The sequence below is a fragment of the Nerophis ophidion genome, linkage group LG03, assembly GCF_033978795.1.
Source record: "Nerophis ophidion isolate RoL-2023_Sa linkage group LG03, RoL_Noph_v1.0, whole genome shotgun sequence".
In the NCBI taxonomy this organism is placed as follows: Eukaryota; Metazoa; Chordata; class Actinopteri; order Syngnathiformes; family Syngnathidae; genus Nerophis; species Nerophis ophidion.
In genome coordinates, this window is record NC_084613.1 from 35,742,784 (window position 1) to 35,760,479 (window position 17,696).

Consider the following 17,696-nt stretch of genomic DNA (forward strand, 5'->3'; position numbering starts at 1 on the left):
GGGAGAGGGAAGTCTGGGCTTCCCTACTTAGGCTGCTACCCCCGCGACCCGACCTCGGATAAGCGGGAAAAAAGATGGATGGATGGATGGATATATACATATATCTATATATATATATATATATATATATATATATATATATATATATATATATATATATATATATATATATATACATATTTTAGAACTGGGAATAATCAACTCTGTTCGCCTTTGGATCAAAGACTTCCTGTTGGACCGCTTTCAGAGGGTGAAGGTCGGCCCCCACATCTCCACAGGAATTAGCCTAAACATCGGCTCACCTCAAAGCTGTAGGTTAGTTTGGGGAAGTGCAGCTGGAACACTGTGAGAAGCGGTGACATCAGGAGCAGCTTGCAATTTGTCAATGCAGATTATTGGCGTTGCTTTTCAGCTGTGTCCCCACTGAGCACATATTCTTGTTTAACATCCACTATTTCATGCTCTGCATTCACTTTTTGTGATTTGTCTTTTGTTGGGAGGACAACTGTAGCTATAGGTTTTATTTTGTGCTTGGAGTAGGACTCTGCTGGAGAGTTTTAATTCAAGTTGCTGATATCTGCTTAAAGCCAGTGTGTTGAATCTTGCACCTGCGTCCATCCTAAACACAACTTCCTGTGACATCACATCAACAGCTAGTCTGTATTTATCACCTGGATCATCCGCAGACTGTTAGATTTTTGTTCAGTACTTCTTTTTCATACCTCACTGGTTCAACGCTCAATGAGTTTCTGACACGTTTTTGACACACAGTGGTTTGGTTATTGGCATTTGAACACAGAGCCTTTTGCAGGTCATTTTCCTTGATTTAATTTGTGCATGGGGTCTTTTCCACAACTTGAGCAGTTCTTACATGCTTGTCTGGGGCTTGGGCTTGTCCTGTGGGTTTAGCCTGTCTTTTGCTGTATATTTTCTCTGTGGGGACAAACTGATTTGATTTTGCAATCACTGTGAACACTTGAGTCTTTCTCTCTATTTTAATTTCTGTATGGGAGAGTTCATACTTTTGAGCAATTTTAATGGCTGTAGGCATTGTTAAATCATCTGCTTTATAAAGCACCTCTCTTGCACAGACTTTTCTTTCTCTCCTGCTATGATGGCATCAATAACATGTCTTTCGGGTCAATGAGCCTCAAATGCTTCATTTAGCCCTCGTTTCATCTGCTTAAAACCATGTCTGGCTATTTGTTTGATTTTTTTTGGCCTGATATATCTTGCAAACTCCAAAATTGCAGATGGGTCATCGTTTTATAGACTTCCCTATCTTGTTCACCGATGCCTAGCCAGCCTGCCTTCTGCATGGCTATTAGCTCCAAGAGACGACCAGCGAAGACAAAGGTGATGTGAGTCCGCAACCCTTAATACAAGTCCGGAGCTTTCCTGTCAATCTTCGGACAGTCAAACTGTGATGATGCCATTTCATCACTTATGACTCCAAGTAAAATAATGGATGCTAAAACGCGGCTTCCGTAAGCTTACTGTGTAACCATTATTATTTTTATTGTCTGGCGCCTGTAACACTCCACAACATTGGTGCGTATGCTACGGAACACTGCTGGGGCCTGATTGCAGTTCGTCGTAACCGACTTGAGTGGAAAATGCTCACATTCAGTGGTGCCTGGCACAATGGAGAGGTGTTCTTTTCACGGATGAATCCTGGTTTTCACTGTTCAGGGCAGTGGCAGACAGCGTGTGTGAAAGCAGTTTGCTGATGTCAAAGTTGTGAATCGAGTGGCCCATAGTAGTTGTGGGGTGATGGTATGAGCAAGCGTGTGTTATGGACAATGAACACAAGTACATTTTTTTAATAGACAATTTGAATACACAGAGACACCGTAAAGAGAACATGTGACCCATTGTTGTGCCATTCACCAGAGACAATCACCTCATGTTGCAGCAAGGATCCGTACACAAAAAATATCCCACTTCTTGTACACTGAAAAAAATGATGTTTTGGCCTTGTAATTGTTACCACGGATATTCATTTAAATTTTACAAGGATTTATTATTTCACTTATTTTACTTTAAAATCTCACCTTTTATTTAATGTCATACTTGATGGTTGTTTGTAACTTTGTATCCTTACTGTTATTTGTAAATTTGATCATTCACTTCAAGTAATATTTACTTAACTAATTTATTGATTTTACGACCTAATACCAGAAAGTAAGATGTACTTGGGTAATAGCAGTAGACCTCGCCACTTTGTGGCCACTCAGCGCATGCGTCAGAGGATCGTTTGCGCTTTTCCTCTCAGACATGCCCAGGGGCACCTGGTGTTCACCGGAGGACAGAAGATGGCGTGGACAGTCATTTAACAAGAAAGTTCATGGATTTGGAGCCACATGCGTAGGTTATATGCTTAATTAACTTTGTATGTCGCCTTTGCTTATCTGTTCAAGTCAGTGATGGAATATGGAATACTTAACATTAGCATTAGCCAGAGGTGGGTAGGGTAGCCAGAAATTGTACTCAAGTAAGAGTACTGTTACTTTGGAGATTTATTACTCAAGTAAAAGTAAGAAGTAGTCACCCAAATATTTACTTGAGTAAAAGTAAAAAGTATGTTGGGAAAAAACTACTCAAGTACTGAGTAACTGATGAGTAACCTGTTTGTTTAATGATTACGGCAACAAATAACGCACAAAAACATAAAAATAGCAATGAGCAAATTCACAGCCAGGAATATCTCTTAAGCAACTAAAACAATATTAGATATTAAATAATAATACATTAAAATAAAATAAAAATTAAGGCAATTTGAGCCACAATAACTTAACAGCACCATAGGCTCAGTAGGCATTGATTGATTGATTGATTGATTGAAACTTGTATTAGTAGATTGCACAGTACAGTACATATTCCGTACAATTGACCACTAAATGGTAACACCCCAATAAGATTTTCAACGTTTATCAATTACTTAATAAATGACCAAGTCGAGGAGATCTACCTCATATATATATATATATACATACACACATATCATATATATACATACCTTTATATATACAGTATATAATTTATATTTATCTATTTTGCCGTTTTTGTTCACATGTTAAAGGTGTTTTAATGAATATACATGCATGTTTAAGATATAGATTCCTATCTTTAATGAAGACAAGAATATAAGTTGGTGTATTACCTGATTCTGATGACTTGCATTGATTGGAATCAGACAGTATAGTGCTGATAACGTCCCGGTTTTCAAATGGAGGAGAAAAAAAGTTGCTCCTTCCTGTCTAATACATCATTAAAGTCGTTGGGTTTTGGCATCTTATATGTCCAGCTTCCATATTCGTTTTATACACTTTACAAGAAATACATTGGCGGCAAACTCCGTAGCTTGCTAGCTTGTTTGCTCTGGCTTTCGGAGACTCTTATTTTGATAGCGCATGCGCGATGGAGCGGCACTTTTATTGTGAAGACAGGAACTGTGCGATCAGTTTTTGTCTTAGGGTTGGAAGTACGTTTGAAATAAAAAGTGTCTTTTTTCGTTTACACTTTTGATTGATTCATTGATAGATTGAAACTTTTATTAGTAGATTGCACAGTACAGTACATATTACGTCCAGTTGACCACTAAATGGTAAAACCCCAATAAGTTTATCAACATGTCGGGTTCTACGTGTGACGGTCACGTGACCACCTGGCTCTGTTTGATTGGTCCAACGTCACCAGTTACTGCATTTGATTGGTGAAACGCAAGCATGCGTAGTTCCTACTTTGAATGCGTGTCTGACAAAATCAAAACAAACAAAGCGTGCATTAACAGATCGATAAAAAAAAGTAGCGAGTAGCTACCTGATTGCAGATAAATGGAGCGGAGTAAAAGTAGCGTTTCTTCTCTATAAATATACTCAAGTAAAAGTAAAAGTATGTTGCATAAAAACTACTCTTAGAAGTACAATTTATCCCAAAAGTTACTCAAGTAGATGTAACGGAGTAAATGTAGCGCGTTACTACCCACCTCTGGCATTAGCTAACCCGTTTAGCCTGCCAGCCAGCTAGCTAACTGGCTAACAACTGCAAACTTGGCATTGTGGCACCCGGCTACTTTTTTGGATGTGTTTATGGTCGCAGAAAAGGAGATATATATATAGTATATATATATATATATATATATATATATATATATATATATATATATATATAGCAATTTCTTTGCTCCGGAGTCCGACAGCATTAGCATGGATATCTCCTGCTGTTTATTTATTACATTTTTTTGGCGGTAGTCCAGCAGCGCTGTCCACTTCCCGCCTCCCGAACCACTTATACAACCACAAAGATGGGATATTCAGGTCCAGCCCTAATAGACTCATGTTTATAATATATTGAATTGAATTTAAATATTTATTTCAAACCTGCACAGTACAAATAAACACTTTTTTTTTTCTTTTTTTTTTTACATTTTGGCAGAGATATTAATGCAAGGCTTGAAAAGGGGTTGGATGAAGCAGATGCTTATAATACCCCAACCCCTCTCACTCATTCCACATTTAACATATTCAATATAATACGAGTACAATACTCACTAAACAAAAACAAGAAAAACTCCTGTACACTAACAATACTATGAGACAAGACAAGACAAAACACACACACACACACACACACACACACACACACACACACACACACACACGGGCCCAGACACTCTCTGACCACACACCTCTCTCCCAACGCTCTGTGCTGAGGGCATCACTCTCTTTCCTCCTCGTACTTCTTCAGTACTTCTTTTTTAAACAGTGTTTTAAATTGAATCATGCTAGAACACATTTTTAAGTTGTCCCTTAAGTTGTTCCACAGAGTGACTCCACGCACTGAAATGCACATTGATTTTAAAGTTGTTCTAAATTTAGGCAAATATAATTTGTTGTTTCCTCTTAAACTGTAACTATGGTGATCATCTCTATCATGGAATAGGTTCTGTATATTGAATGGTAGAGAGTTTTGGGATGCCCTAAACATAATTTGAGCAGTTTTAAAGTTAATCACATCGTTCAGTTTAAGTGGCTTTAAGTCCATAAATAGTGGATTTGAATGATGTCTGTAGTGAATATTGGAAACAATCCTGATGGCCTTTTTCTGCAGAGTGACTAAAGGTTGTAGATGTGATTTATAACAATTTCCCAAGACTTCAACACAATAGTTTAAATATGACATAATAAATGAATGATACAATAAAAGCAGAGCATTGGTGTTCAATAGATGACATAATCTCCTCATCATTCCAAACATTTAGCAACTTTTGTCCTCAGGTAACTTATATGGGGTTTCCATGAGATATTTTCATCTATCACCACTCCTAAGAATGAATTTTGTTGAACATATTCTATTGGTGTATCATCAATAACAATCCTGATCGGTATATTACTTTTGCATTTGCTAAAGAGCATTATTTTGGTCTTCTTTAAGTTCAGAGACAATTTGTTTGTATTAAACCAAGTTTTTAACTTTATCATCTCCTCAGTTACAGAAGTCAAAAGTTGCTTCACGTTGTCACCAGCACATGTTATGGTTGTATCGTCAGCAAAGAGGATGAATTTCAGCAGTGTTGATACTTGACATATTTCATTGATATATATAATAAATAGTGTGGGTCCCAGTATCGACCCCTGGGGGACTCCACAGGTTATGTTCATGAGTGTAGAATGATGTTGGTCCATCCGAACAATCTGCTGTCTCTCATTTAAGTTGCTCTCCAACCATTTCCCTGCCATATAATATAATCTGCGGAAAATATCAGTAATATCTGCTCATAAACAGTTGTTGACATGCTGTTTTAAATTCAGAAAGTATGCTATTGGTTTCAGTTTTGTGGTTACTGTGGGGGAGCGTGATTTTTTTTTTTTAATAACAAGTATTTTTAAACAAGTATTCCAATGAGAAAAAATGGCAAGTTTGAAACTGAATTGCAAAATTGCAGCAACAAGAACACCCTCTTCAGGACCTAAAAATATATCAATTGTAACTTAAACCTGTCTGGTGGGATTCGTAATTTTGGAGCAAGGTTAATTTACTCCACACCATCCGTGGTCATTTTAATGTCAAAAATATTTTAGGGGAACTTTCTGTGTCGTCAGTGTTCTTCAAATAAACATTTGCTTTAATTTCTCATATTGCAACACGTGGTATTTTAATGATATTGTTAAGAACTGGTGAAGGGGGGACCCCGGGATGCAGAGACGGGAGGCAAGTTTGAATAACAAAAGGGAATATATTTAATCAGTCCAAAAACGTAAAGCGATGGGGTATAAAGGGCACACCATGTACATTAACTGAAGCCGGTTCCACAGTGGTTGGCAGTGGGAAGGCCGGGACGCACAAGGGCGCAGGCAAAAGTCTTTACTGCCTCAGTGAGGCTAGAAAATAAAACATCACAAGGTTAGGAAATACACGGATGTGGAATTGAAACATACCGATCTGACGGAGCGACGCAGGCACATGCACGTGGGAGGTGCAGGAACAGAAAAAATTAACCGACAAGGACCAGTAGTGGGTGACGGGCTTAAATACTCCGTGGGAAGTGGTTGCAGGTGTGTCTAGTGTCCGCCCCTCGCTGGAGGCTAATGAGCTGAGGAGACAAATCACAACCAACCGAGAAGGCAGGGAAATAAAAACATCACAGATATGTCATAATATAATTTCTCAAAATATTTCACAGAATATTGAAGGACGTTGACTCTCAGGAATTTGGTCTCAACAGCTTACGCAAGGGAAGATCAAATTAGTGCTGTTGAAGGTTTAAATTGAATTTTTTAATGAAACCAATATGATTTAGTTACAGGTGCCTCAACATGAGATGGAGGTAAAGATGTGTAGTTTTGAATCAGACAAGCGAATAGGATTGTTAAAACACTACAGGCTAAAACATGGAAATGGTGGCCGCAGTCAGTCAGTCCCTTGCCTTCACACTGATTGCCCTTGTTCATTCAAAACATTTAATGCCCTTATTATACTGGGGAGACTACAATATTAATTGTTCTAGCAATTAATATTGATCAAGTTGTGTTTTTATCTTCTGTTTCAGATCAAAGAAGAGTTCATTAGGATAACAACACTTCTTCTGGAGCAAACCTTTTTGTCAAAACTGGACACACACACACTCCCAAACTCCTGGAGATTTTTAGGACAAAGGCGGAGTTGCAGGCACAAAAATCAGACCGATGCTGGATTCACTTGGCCAGGTAAAGTTACAGGGACATTAATGTAATTTGTGTCAGTCATCTTGTGTTGGGCTCATACACACTGAGCTAGCTATTATCATCTCTCTCTCTCTCTCTCTCTATCTATCTATATCTATATCTAGGGATCTCTCTACCTCTCTATATCTCTCGCTTTCTCTCTGTCTATCTCTCTCTCTCCCTCTCTCTCTCAAATTAAATAAATGAATTAATATAAATGATAAATAAATGGGTTGTACTTGTATAGCGCTTTTCTACCTTCAAGGTACTCAAAGCGCTTTGACACTACTTCCACATTTACCCATTCACACACACATTCACACACTGATTTAGGGGGATGCCATGCAAGGCGCTAACCAGCACCCATCAGGAGCAAGGGTGAAGTGTCTTGCTCAAGACACAACGGACGTGACAAAGTTGGTACTAGGTGGGGATTGAACCAGGGACCCTCGGGTTGCGCACGGCCACTCTTCCACTTCGCTACGCCAATTCAATCACGTTGCCCTTTTCCATGGCATAGTGAATTTTGTGTATCTATTTGCCTATACATGTTCTTTGCAATAAATTTGCTTCTCTGTTTTATAGCAATATGTTGAAGGCAGAAGAGATCTCATCATACGTTGCCTAATGGAGTTCCTTCGAGAGTCGGCAGAGGAGCTAATCAAAGACTGCCAGGTACATTTTGAAAATTTGGGATTTTCTGATGATTATTCTCACCATAGTAAATGTATCTCTTCTCCAACCTAATACTATAACCACTGTTTTTTGTGTAATAATGTATTTACATAAAAGTCACATGTGCCACTATATATGAGGAAAAACATTTGTATTCAGATTAACAAATATTAGGCCATTAACTTAAATTGGCAATTAATTGCAATGTGTCCCAATTTTTCAAATGGTTCTGAATCTGAAATGTTTGAAAAGCAAATGTTTTGAAAGTATGAAAAATGGTATTTCAAACAACCTTCTGGATTTTTTAGACAATCTTGTTGAAAAAAATGATGGTTGCCTCAGTGACCCAAGTGTACACTGACAAATGAAAGTGCAAACCTGGGTTAACCCAGACAAAGATCAAATAAAATAAAATCAATAGTTACCTAAATACTTCCCCAGCACTTAACCAATGCCGTGGTCTCTGTATGTGTAGGTTATATGAACTGGCTTTGTTCTACATCGTGTTATTCACAGGATGTAGGTGCCTCAGTTCATCATGTCCTCAAGATCCTCGTCATCAGTGGAAATGCAGCACAGGAAGGCCACAATGCTGCCCATGTGTCAGTCATCGTCGAAGGAAAAGAGGTTCTGGATGACTGCAAAACCGTGGCAAAAGCTTGCCTTCTGCTCATGGGCTTAATCTACGCCATGAACTTGAGTTACCCACTGAAACTGAAATATACATTTGAAGTGTTTCAGAAGCTGTTTCTATAGCTGGATGTTCTGAAAATGTCGCCCAAGGTACGGTCTTTGCGAAATAAACTTCTACTGTGAGTGTTTCCACAGTGTACATATGCTGTTCTAGCATATAGCTGCTCTTTGTTGTGTGGAAGCAGTACATGACGCTTGTCAATGTAACTTGTTGAAAGATTTTGCTGTTTTGCTTAAAAGTTACAATTCAGGACATTTTATCGGGTCTTTTACCTGTAATTGTTCGCATTATTGTGAATGTTCTAAAACAAAAAATCACTGTTTTATAATGTTTTGTCTGGTAATGCTGCTGGAAAATGTAATAAAAGTGCTCTTGTTTGAAAGTCTGTTATCATTTCATATTTGTAGAAGATGTGTTAAGGTAATTTAATTTAATTAACAGTAGGCCGTGTTAAAAATACAACACATTCATATTACAATAGTGGTGTAGGTGGGAGCTTAAATATTATGTAAATATTACTTAAATATTGCTCCGAATAAAGTAAAGAAAAACGAGTTAAATTATCCTGAAAATCAAGCATTTTTATAAGGGATTTGTAAGTAGATACAAAGGTAGTTTTGAGTAAAATTTACTATCAAAGAGTGAGTACATTTTGTCTCTAAGAAAGAAAATCTCTAGTAATGTTTACTTTAGTTTTTTTTAATAAAAATTAATTCTGGCTGGCAAGTAAACTTTACTTGACTATTTCCCGAGTAAAAGTTACAAAGAATTTCTGTGTGGAAATTGTTACCTAGCTTTTTTTAGGTAAATGGCACTCCAAATTTTTTTCAGTGTATGGACAGCCTGCTCATTGGACATGTCACACATTGAGCATGTTTGGGATCCTGTGGATCGTATACAAAAGCATGTTCCAGTTCCTGGAAATATCCAGCAACTTCACACGGTCATTGAAGAGTGGACCAACATTCCACAGGCCACAATCAACTCTATGCAAAGGAGATGCGTGGCACTGCGTAAGGCAAATGGTGGTCACACCAGATGCTGACTCCTTTTATGACCCCCCAGATCCCCAATAAAGCAAAACTGCACATTTCAGTCTGGCCTTTTATTGTGGGCAGCCTAAGGCACAGCTGTGCAATAATCATGTTTACACCTGTGGGGTGGATTATCTTGGCAAATAGGGGCTCACAAACAGATTTAGACGGACTTGTGAACAATATTTGAGGAATAGGTCTTTTGTGTACGTAGTACAAGTTGGAGAACTTGAGCTCAAAATGGGAGCAAAACAAGTGTTGCATTTATTTTTGTTCAGTATAGATCAATAGCTTTTGTTCAATTCTGCATAGTGTACATTGTTTCAGAACAAGTCATTTAGTTTTTAAATTCTGTTTCATGCGTGCCAAATGTAACAGTAATTTGTGGTATTTCAGATCAAATCAAATGTGTTCCACGTGGTCTGCAGCATATCACCATCATTTCACTTTATTTTTCACAAGTTCTTGTTAATGTTGTATGCTGCTAGACTATGTTCAAGTAATGTGCGATTGCACCACCTGCTGGCCATTTGCAACTATGCTCATTCATGGCTGCTTACTTCTGGTCCAAGTCAGAGATCGAGGCTTGTGAAAAAACAAACATACCTTCTTAGGATTCACATTGCTCTTTTTTATAAATATTTTAATATTTATTTTAGAGAAATAACACGTTTCACTAATAAACCAATCTACATTTGACACATTCAAGTACTTCCATTTAATTTAAGGACTGATATTTAATTGAAACAACAACAGGCACAGTGACACTGAACTCCAGGAGCACGGTATCTCATCTGACGATGTACTGGTGTGTATGAGATGTGCACGTGCTGGACGTCACATGGGTTCACCAGGTCCAGTCCAGCCTACACTTGGCTCAGAAAATGAGCCTGACCGTTGTCCTCCAGGCGGCGGGTGAGGATCTCACACCCCGTGTCCGTCACCAGCAGGGTATGTTCAAACTGGGCCGAGCGCTTTCCGTCTCTGGTCACCGCTGTCCAGCCATCGGGCCAAGTGTCATCTTGCCAGCCACCTGAAAGATAGAACACGCCTTGTTGGTTCACACACAAGTAGTTTATCCTGGTAAGAACAGGGTTACTCAATAAAGAGTTTGTTTCGACACTCAAAGCATTTTACAGACAGGTGTCAAAATAATTTTCATTACAGGTAGGGGTGGGAAAAATATCAATAACGCAATATAAACCAATACATTTTTAGAAAAAGTATTTTTTTATTTTAACATTTTATTTAAAAGATATATAGTTTTTCTAAATGTTTTTGGTAACTCATTGACACAACTCCGCTCAGCAAAGTGTCGCAGCACTGCTACCTCGCTCTTTGGGGTAATGGTGAGCAAGGTCGTCGACAGTTTGTGGAGTGCATTTTTTTGACAACAAGTCAAGAAAGTGTATTGTATAATTGCAATGGATTGAAATGGACCATTCGACTTACCGTACTTTCTAGACGATTAGTAGTTACTTTATTTCCTATGCATTGAACTCTGCAGATTATAAAACGGTGGAGCTAATTTTAAGATTTTTCTTCGCTAACGGCCATAATGCAAATAGTTTTCATAAAACTCAAGCAAAGACACTGAAAAGCTATTATTGTTGATGCTATGGCGCCATCTTTTGAATGAGTTCCCTCACCGCAGGGTCTGCGGGGTGAACATCTACCATATTTTTTTTGTTTAGGGCATTGACCCAGAAGTACAGGTGCTGTTCAGTCTACTAGTCATCCATTATGATTCTTCAACACTCCAAGCAACATTTGTAAGTTTTACAATAACTAAAACAATTCATACTCACTTAACCGTCCCATGTGTGATGTCTGTAGGAATGTTTTCATGCATATTTGTACGTGCTATCATAATGTAATTAAGTGAGCGTCATCATTAGTTATTACATTTACGAGTGTCTGTGTTGGCATTCTAATTGTATTGTTGCAGTTTGGTAAATTCGCCAAAATAAATAAGTTTAGTCTGTTATGCTGATTTGAGAGCTGCAGTTTGCAGCTAGTAGGTCCATGACGATGACGTCTGTTTTATCTGATCAACTCATTTTCCAATCTATATATTTGCGACTTACAGTCCTGTGCAGCTAATATACGGAACATTCCCCCCCCCCAAAATGTAGTGGGTGCAGCTATAGTCTGAAAAATACGGTACCTTTGACTCACTTTGTCTAAAACAATATTACTGTCAGCTAGTGTAGAAGATATGCAAGTAGTACATTCTTCTTTGTCAAAATGGAAAGATCTAATATATTTATCAATAAAGATGAAACACTATTTATACATAAAGGATTTCGTGGACCACATAAAAGGATGTGGTGGGCCAGATGGGGCTTAAGCCCATAGGAGCCTTTAGTTTTGATGTAGACTTTCCTGCCATATTTGATAATGGCAGTTTGGTAGATACATGAACAATAAAAGGGATTGATGCTCTACATCGATTAATCCAGCTCCAAAAACGATCTAGATAAGTGGTGTCAAACGTCTGGCCCACGGGAACAGGTTTTATCCGGCCCGCAAAATGAGTTTGTGAAGTATAAAAATTTGTGGAAATTTTAGAACAACTGTTCCCAAATTGTCCACTGGATGTCGCAACAGCAATTCATTGCATCCCCTATAGTGAGGGTAGCGCCATGGGCCATTTAAAACAGATAGATGGATAGATAGTACTTTATTGATTCCTTCAGGAGAGTTCCTTCAGGAGGCAACACTTCCATGTTCCTGCTTATACTAGGAAGAGTACACAAATTGTGGCTTGTTACGTTGCTGCCTTGATTGTCAAAGATGTATTCTGTGACATTTCTACCCCACCAAACAATTATTTTGATGATCTCTACTTTTCATGTTGTACTTATGATTGTGGGGACATATTTTCTGCACGCACATTAATATGCTGAATTTTTTTTTATTTCCGTCTACTTTATTGTGCGATTAATGAAATGAGTGCAAATTCACAGGTTTTGTTGTTGATGATGCGACACATGGACAGAATAAACCATATGCAAGCACATCAGTTGAGGATAATCAAACTATGATAACTACCTGTAATTTGGTCCTGATGATATTCATTTCATCTTTAAAAAATAACACCAATGGGAGCATTTTAAAACATTTCCAGACTCAAATCCACCAATTGTCATTAACATTATCACATTATTAAATGAGAAAGTATGAATAACAACAAATGGAAATAGAAAACAATTAACCGCAACATGTAAGTGTAATAGAGATGCGTCGATAGGCAACTATATGATCCGAAACCGCATCACTAAAGTCATCATCCACCCACCACCCACCCGAACCAACATTTCATCAAAGCCACACCCGCCCGTTGTTATATATCTAATATAGACGATGCAAGGCATTAGTGAGGTTAGAACGTGTAACTCCCTCCAAATAGCACAGACACGATGGCTTTCTTGAACTGATTTATTTGAAGGCTTCCTTTCCCTTCAAATTCACCGTGAAAACTGTAATAAATTAAGCACATTACAAACGTAAAAAATAATAACATGCACAGCATGTGGATCAAAAATTTTACCAAGTAAAATACAAACAAATGAAAAATATCGTCATGCCGCCAGGCAAACGCGGAGGCGTGGCAGAGGGCGCCCACAACAGAAGCCCCAGCCGGAAATGCAGCCAGGCCCCATGGTGGACATAAGTGTCAATGGACAATGTTATCAGTTCGTGATTGACACTGGTGCCACCCACTCATCTCTGAATGCAAAGGTACCAAAGAAACTGTGTGCTTCCCTTTTGAAGGTTGAAGGCTTCGCTGAGGTCACAAGAATGTTACCTGTCACCAAACCACTTCCGGTTCAAATTGCTGGACACACACTGAAGCACCCCTTCGTGGTCGACCTGAACACACCGTGCCTGCTTGGTAATGACCTGCTTTACAAACTGTGCCCCGACATTCAATATCGCACAGAAGGGACCTTCCTGGTGTTACCTGACGGTACGGCCACCAAGCTGCGGCACCACTATCAAGGCACCTCCATGAGCATGAGCTCATACCACAGCCTGGAGCACCAAACATGGCTGGCGCCTGCTGAGTACCTCAACTCCTGCTGCAACTGTTCTATCAGTGAAAACCCTGGCTGACTGAGCTGTTTCCGTGTGCACCACCACCTGACCCGCCATATGTTATGATCACAAGTAGACGACATATAAGGAGGCCTTTGACTCCTTTTTATATATCAATCAATCATATATATATAGTATATGTTGGAACTCAAGGTGTGGCTACTCACGTTGACATATCTTTGCAACAACTAGCATGGTATAAGATGGACACCAATGCAGTCCCCCATTGTTCCCTTGCTCTCTGTCCCCCCTACGGAAACTAAAGACTTAGGTCCAATGATGAAACCACACAAATACCACATTATTAATTGTTTCAGTTGTCTGTTAAACACATAGCTACGGGCTGCACTTTGGACACTGTGGCTGTAGGCTACAAGGAGATAGCAGCTACACAACAGCTGAGCTAAAACTACACATGCCATTTAAGCATATCAAATAATTATAGTTGCTTATTACATGCACAAATTAGTCAAGACAGAAGTCTAATAGAAAGTATTTGGTAACAAACGTGTCCGCATCATTCAACTTTCTACAACATGAGCTTGACTTAACGAATTAACGCGGCCACCAGGTGTGGTAGAATGTCAAAGTACTATTGCAAAAGCATCCGCCATAAGGTTAGTGTTTTTCTAGTATTTGTGTCAATATAAATATAAGCATATTTTATCGCCTTCACCAGGTTGAATAATTTACTTGACTATCAGCTAAACTTTTTTTTAGATGTTTCTGAAAGTAAAAGTATTACAAACACCTTTGATGTCCCTTCTTCAGAAACAGAAGGGGGAGGAGTTGAGGGTGGAATCAGACTCCTTACAACAAAATCTACAATCATCCGACTCTGACAATTTCCATAGTTTTAACATTTTTCAAGTAAAAACAAAGTCAAATTTAGAAGTGGTAATAAAAGCATTGACTAAAAATTATTAGTTATTTAGAGACCTGACAATCAACAGACCCATACTGATGATGTTATTGACAAGCTTCGATGTTGGCTTTGATCAGAAGAAGATAGGAATGAGATTGTTTAAGTTAGCAGGGTGGCTAAGTTTCCCAATGTTTACTCTCTTGGTGGTCACAACAGGAATGTAGAAGGTGCCATGATTGGATGTAGGCAAGACTGCTGTCAGTGCGAGGTAAGGGAGAAGTGGAGTAGTTGTAACATTTTTTAGTGGGTAAAAAGATGTAACGAAACTTAATTTGAAAATAACGATGTGGCACATCGATAGTGGTTTACTAGATTAATTTGGAATATGGAGGAGGTGAGGTAACATCTGGGTAAAGTTTGTAATTTCATTGATATGATCAATCAGGTACAAGGGAAAAGGTACTTGCTGACTTGCGTTGACAATTACAGAGGTTGGCCGGAAGCAACCACAACCTAAAAAGAGGATGCAAAATCAGTAATAAAAAGGATTGTTAATGACCTAATAGCCCGACATTGTTACCCCAAAAAGATTAAGTCAGAGAACGGCACCCATTTTAAAAATGCTCACTTAGCTTTGGTCGAAAAGGATCTCGGACTAAAACACAGGTTTTGTTCGGTGTACCATCCTCTTTTTAGGTAAGGTCGAGAGAATGAACAAGAATTAAAACACATTGGCTAAAATCTGTGCACAGACCAAATTAAAGTGGGTTGACGCAGTACCATTGCTTTAATGGCCACTCGAATGTCCATGAACAAAACTGGTCTTTCACCCTATGAACTGCACACAGATCAGCCCTTCCCAGGTCCAGCCACCCGTGGAAGGAGGAATCAGCGTAAAACCAAACTGATAAGTTGAGCAAATTCAGAATTATGTGCCAGTTCCTCTGTGCAGATTTGAGGATGACAGCCCGCCACACCAAATTCCCTTCCGCCGGTCGAGAGGGTCAAGGTCATTAACCGCAAGCGGACGGAGCCCAGGTGGACCGGTCCATTTGAGGTCGTGGAACTGACGTCTCACTCCCTTCGGCTGGCAGATGTCACTGCCGACCCCCACTCGGTCCCCTTGCAGAACTTACACACATAGCCTCACAACCCAGAAGACGACGCAGAGAGAGATCTCCCCACGTTGAGCTGCCGTCTACCGTCGTGTAGATCTACCAGACCTACTCAACTGCCGTTTCATATATCCAAAGCTATCATTACTTGAGATCAACCTATATACTCTATGTTATATAATCTCTCTTACCTGTTTTTTTAGCATAACTATTTCACAATAAGTGAAAAGTTTGATGTTTATCCCCGTTTAGTTACCTGAATTACTCTGATTTTGATAGACGAAAGGCAGGATGTTACACCCAGCAGTATTCCCTGACAGATTGGTACTTAGGTTTGTTCTAATGTCCTTGTGCCTCAGTCCTTCCTTCCTGACGACAGTGACTGACAAGTGTCTTAAAACATAGGGCGGACTTGAAATACACTGGATCAAGGGGGACAGCAAGACTTATGTTTTTTTATCTGTGCAGTGTGATTGATTGCGAGGGACATAGTAGCTATTACCGTGGTAGTAACCTCTATTTTTGATACGACGCAACTCTGAGCTATTGGTGTCGGAAGCAGAATACATACTCTAGGGTGTGGTGACCCTGGTGAAAGCAGGTAACCCAGTACACAGGGCATTGGAATCCCACTGGCCCCTATTATTACATCAAAACTACTCGGGAAGGGATGACCTTCCAGAGGAACTTTGATCGTTCCCAGAACCCCCTCGCCCTTACAAATGCCAACGTGGGTGTCATGCCCAATTGGCCCAGTTTTATGTTGTTTTAGGGGTTGACCAGACTGGTAAAGAATTTAAAGGGATTATCAAAATTAATGTCCTCGAGAGGGCGCCAAAGTATGGGTGATTGTGTTGCTTGTTCCGCTGGAAGTCCTTTTCCCTACACTTACCCCGCCCCTTTTAAGTTGACTGACACAAATGGCCCAAACTGGCTTATCTCCTTGTTTTCTGAAACCACGCCGCCAGGGTGCAATTCGTTGGATAGTGTGTACCCTCCTGTTGACAATTTCATCCGACTTCTTCCCTTTGTGGCCCAAAAAATGAATTACATGTGTTTTCACTTCACAGGACCCTCTTCGTCTCCCAACAAATTGGGTGACATTGACCCTTCCTGGTGCACCACACTGATAGATGGCTCCAAAATAGGCCCTTGGGCACGGGCTGACATATTCTGGTATTGTGGGGAACACAGATTGTACATTTGAATCCCGACGTCAGCCGTTGGGCTTTGTGCTATGGTTAGACTGGTGACCCCACTCACCCTAGTGGGTACCAAATTAACACCCCCTGTAACTCCTGTTTCATCGGCCTTTTTAACTTCCTGCCGACGCCGTCATGTTCTATCTAGGAGGAGTGTAAGGGGCTCCTTTGATTTGATGAGAAACCCTGGTGGTGTTTACTTTCAGGTAAAAGGGCAATCAAGAGGGGTCCCAAGCCAATATAAATTGTGGTGTGAATCCTGTGCAGGTTTCGAGAACCTTCCTAACTTTGGTGCTATTTTCCCTGTGACTGCTACTAAAAATGTAGAACAAATTTACTATGTTTTTATAATCTGTTAAGACTGACCAACCTGACTCGTGACGCTTTTGAGAGACTTGCTGAGCAACTTGCTGAGCAACTTGCCCCGACCTCCCTCAGACCATCCAGTTAGGCAAAGTGGTGACTTTTGAGAATGGCTAGTTTCCCTTTCTTGACGTGGACCCCCTCCCTCTATCTAACTCCCAAATGTGACTATTATTTTATTTTAGTGTGAGCTTGCTAAGACTTTGATGCGAGGTAGGTGCTTTAGAAGTATTGTAGTTGTGTTGGGAGATCTTTCTTAGAAGATCTGAAGGGGGACTGTTGGATTTGGTTGTCTTTGTATTACCTAGTCAGATTTTAGAACAGCTAAAGTGTGAGCCTTTTACATAGACCTTGAATTTGGAATGTTGGAATGAAGACATAACTATCTGTTATCTCAACTGTCCGAAGTAGGGAGGAGAAGAAGGGGGGCGGGTGAGAGTGA

At 39.6% G+C, this 17,696-nt stretch overlaps 1 protein-coding gene across 1 annotated transcript in view; it reads right to left on the reverse strand.

The window, feature by feature from the left end:
- Positions 1 to 10,325: 10,325 nt before the first annotated feature.
- Positions 10,326 to 17,696, reverse strand: part of metap1 (methionyl aminopeptidase 1) — a 90,867-nt gene continuing 83,496 nt past the window's right edge. Inside the window, exon 11 of the mRNA XM_061895050.1 lies at positions 10,326 to 10,641. Within this exon, the coding sequence (XP_061751034.1) occupies positions 10,475 to 10,641 (167 nt within the window). The 3' untranslated portion in view covers positions 10,326 to 10,474. The remainder of the gene's footprint in view (positions 10,642 to 17,696) is intronic.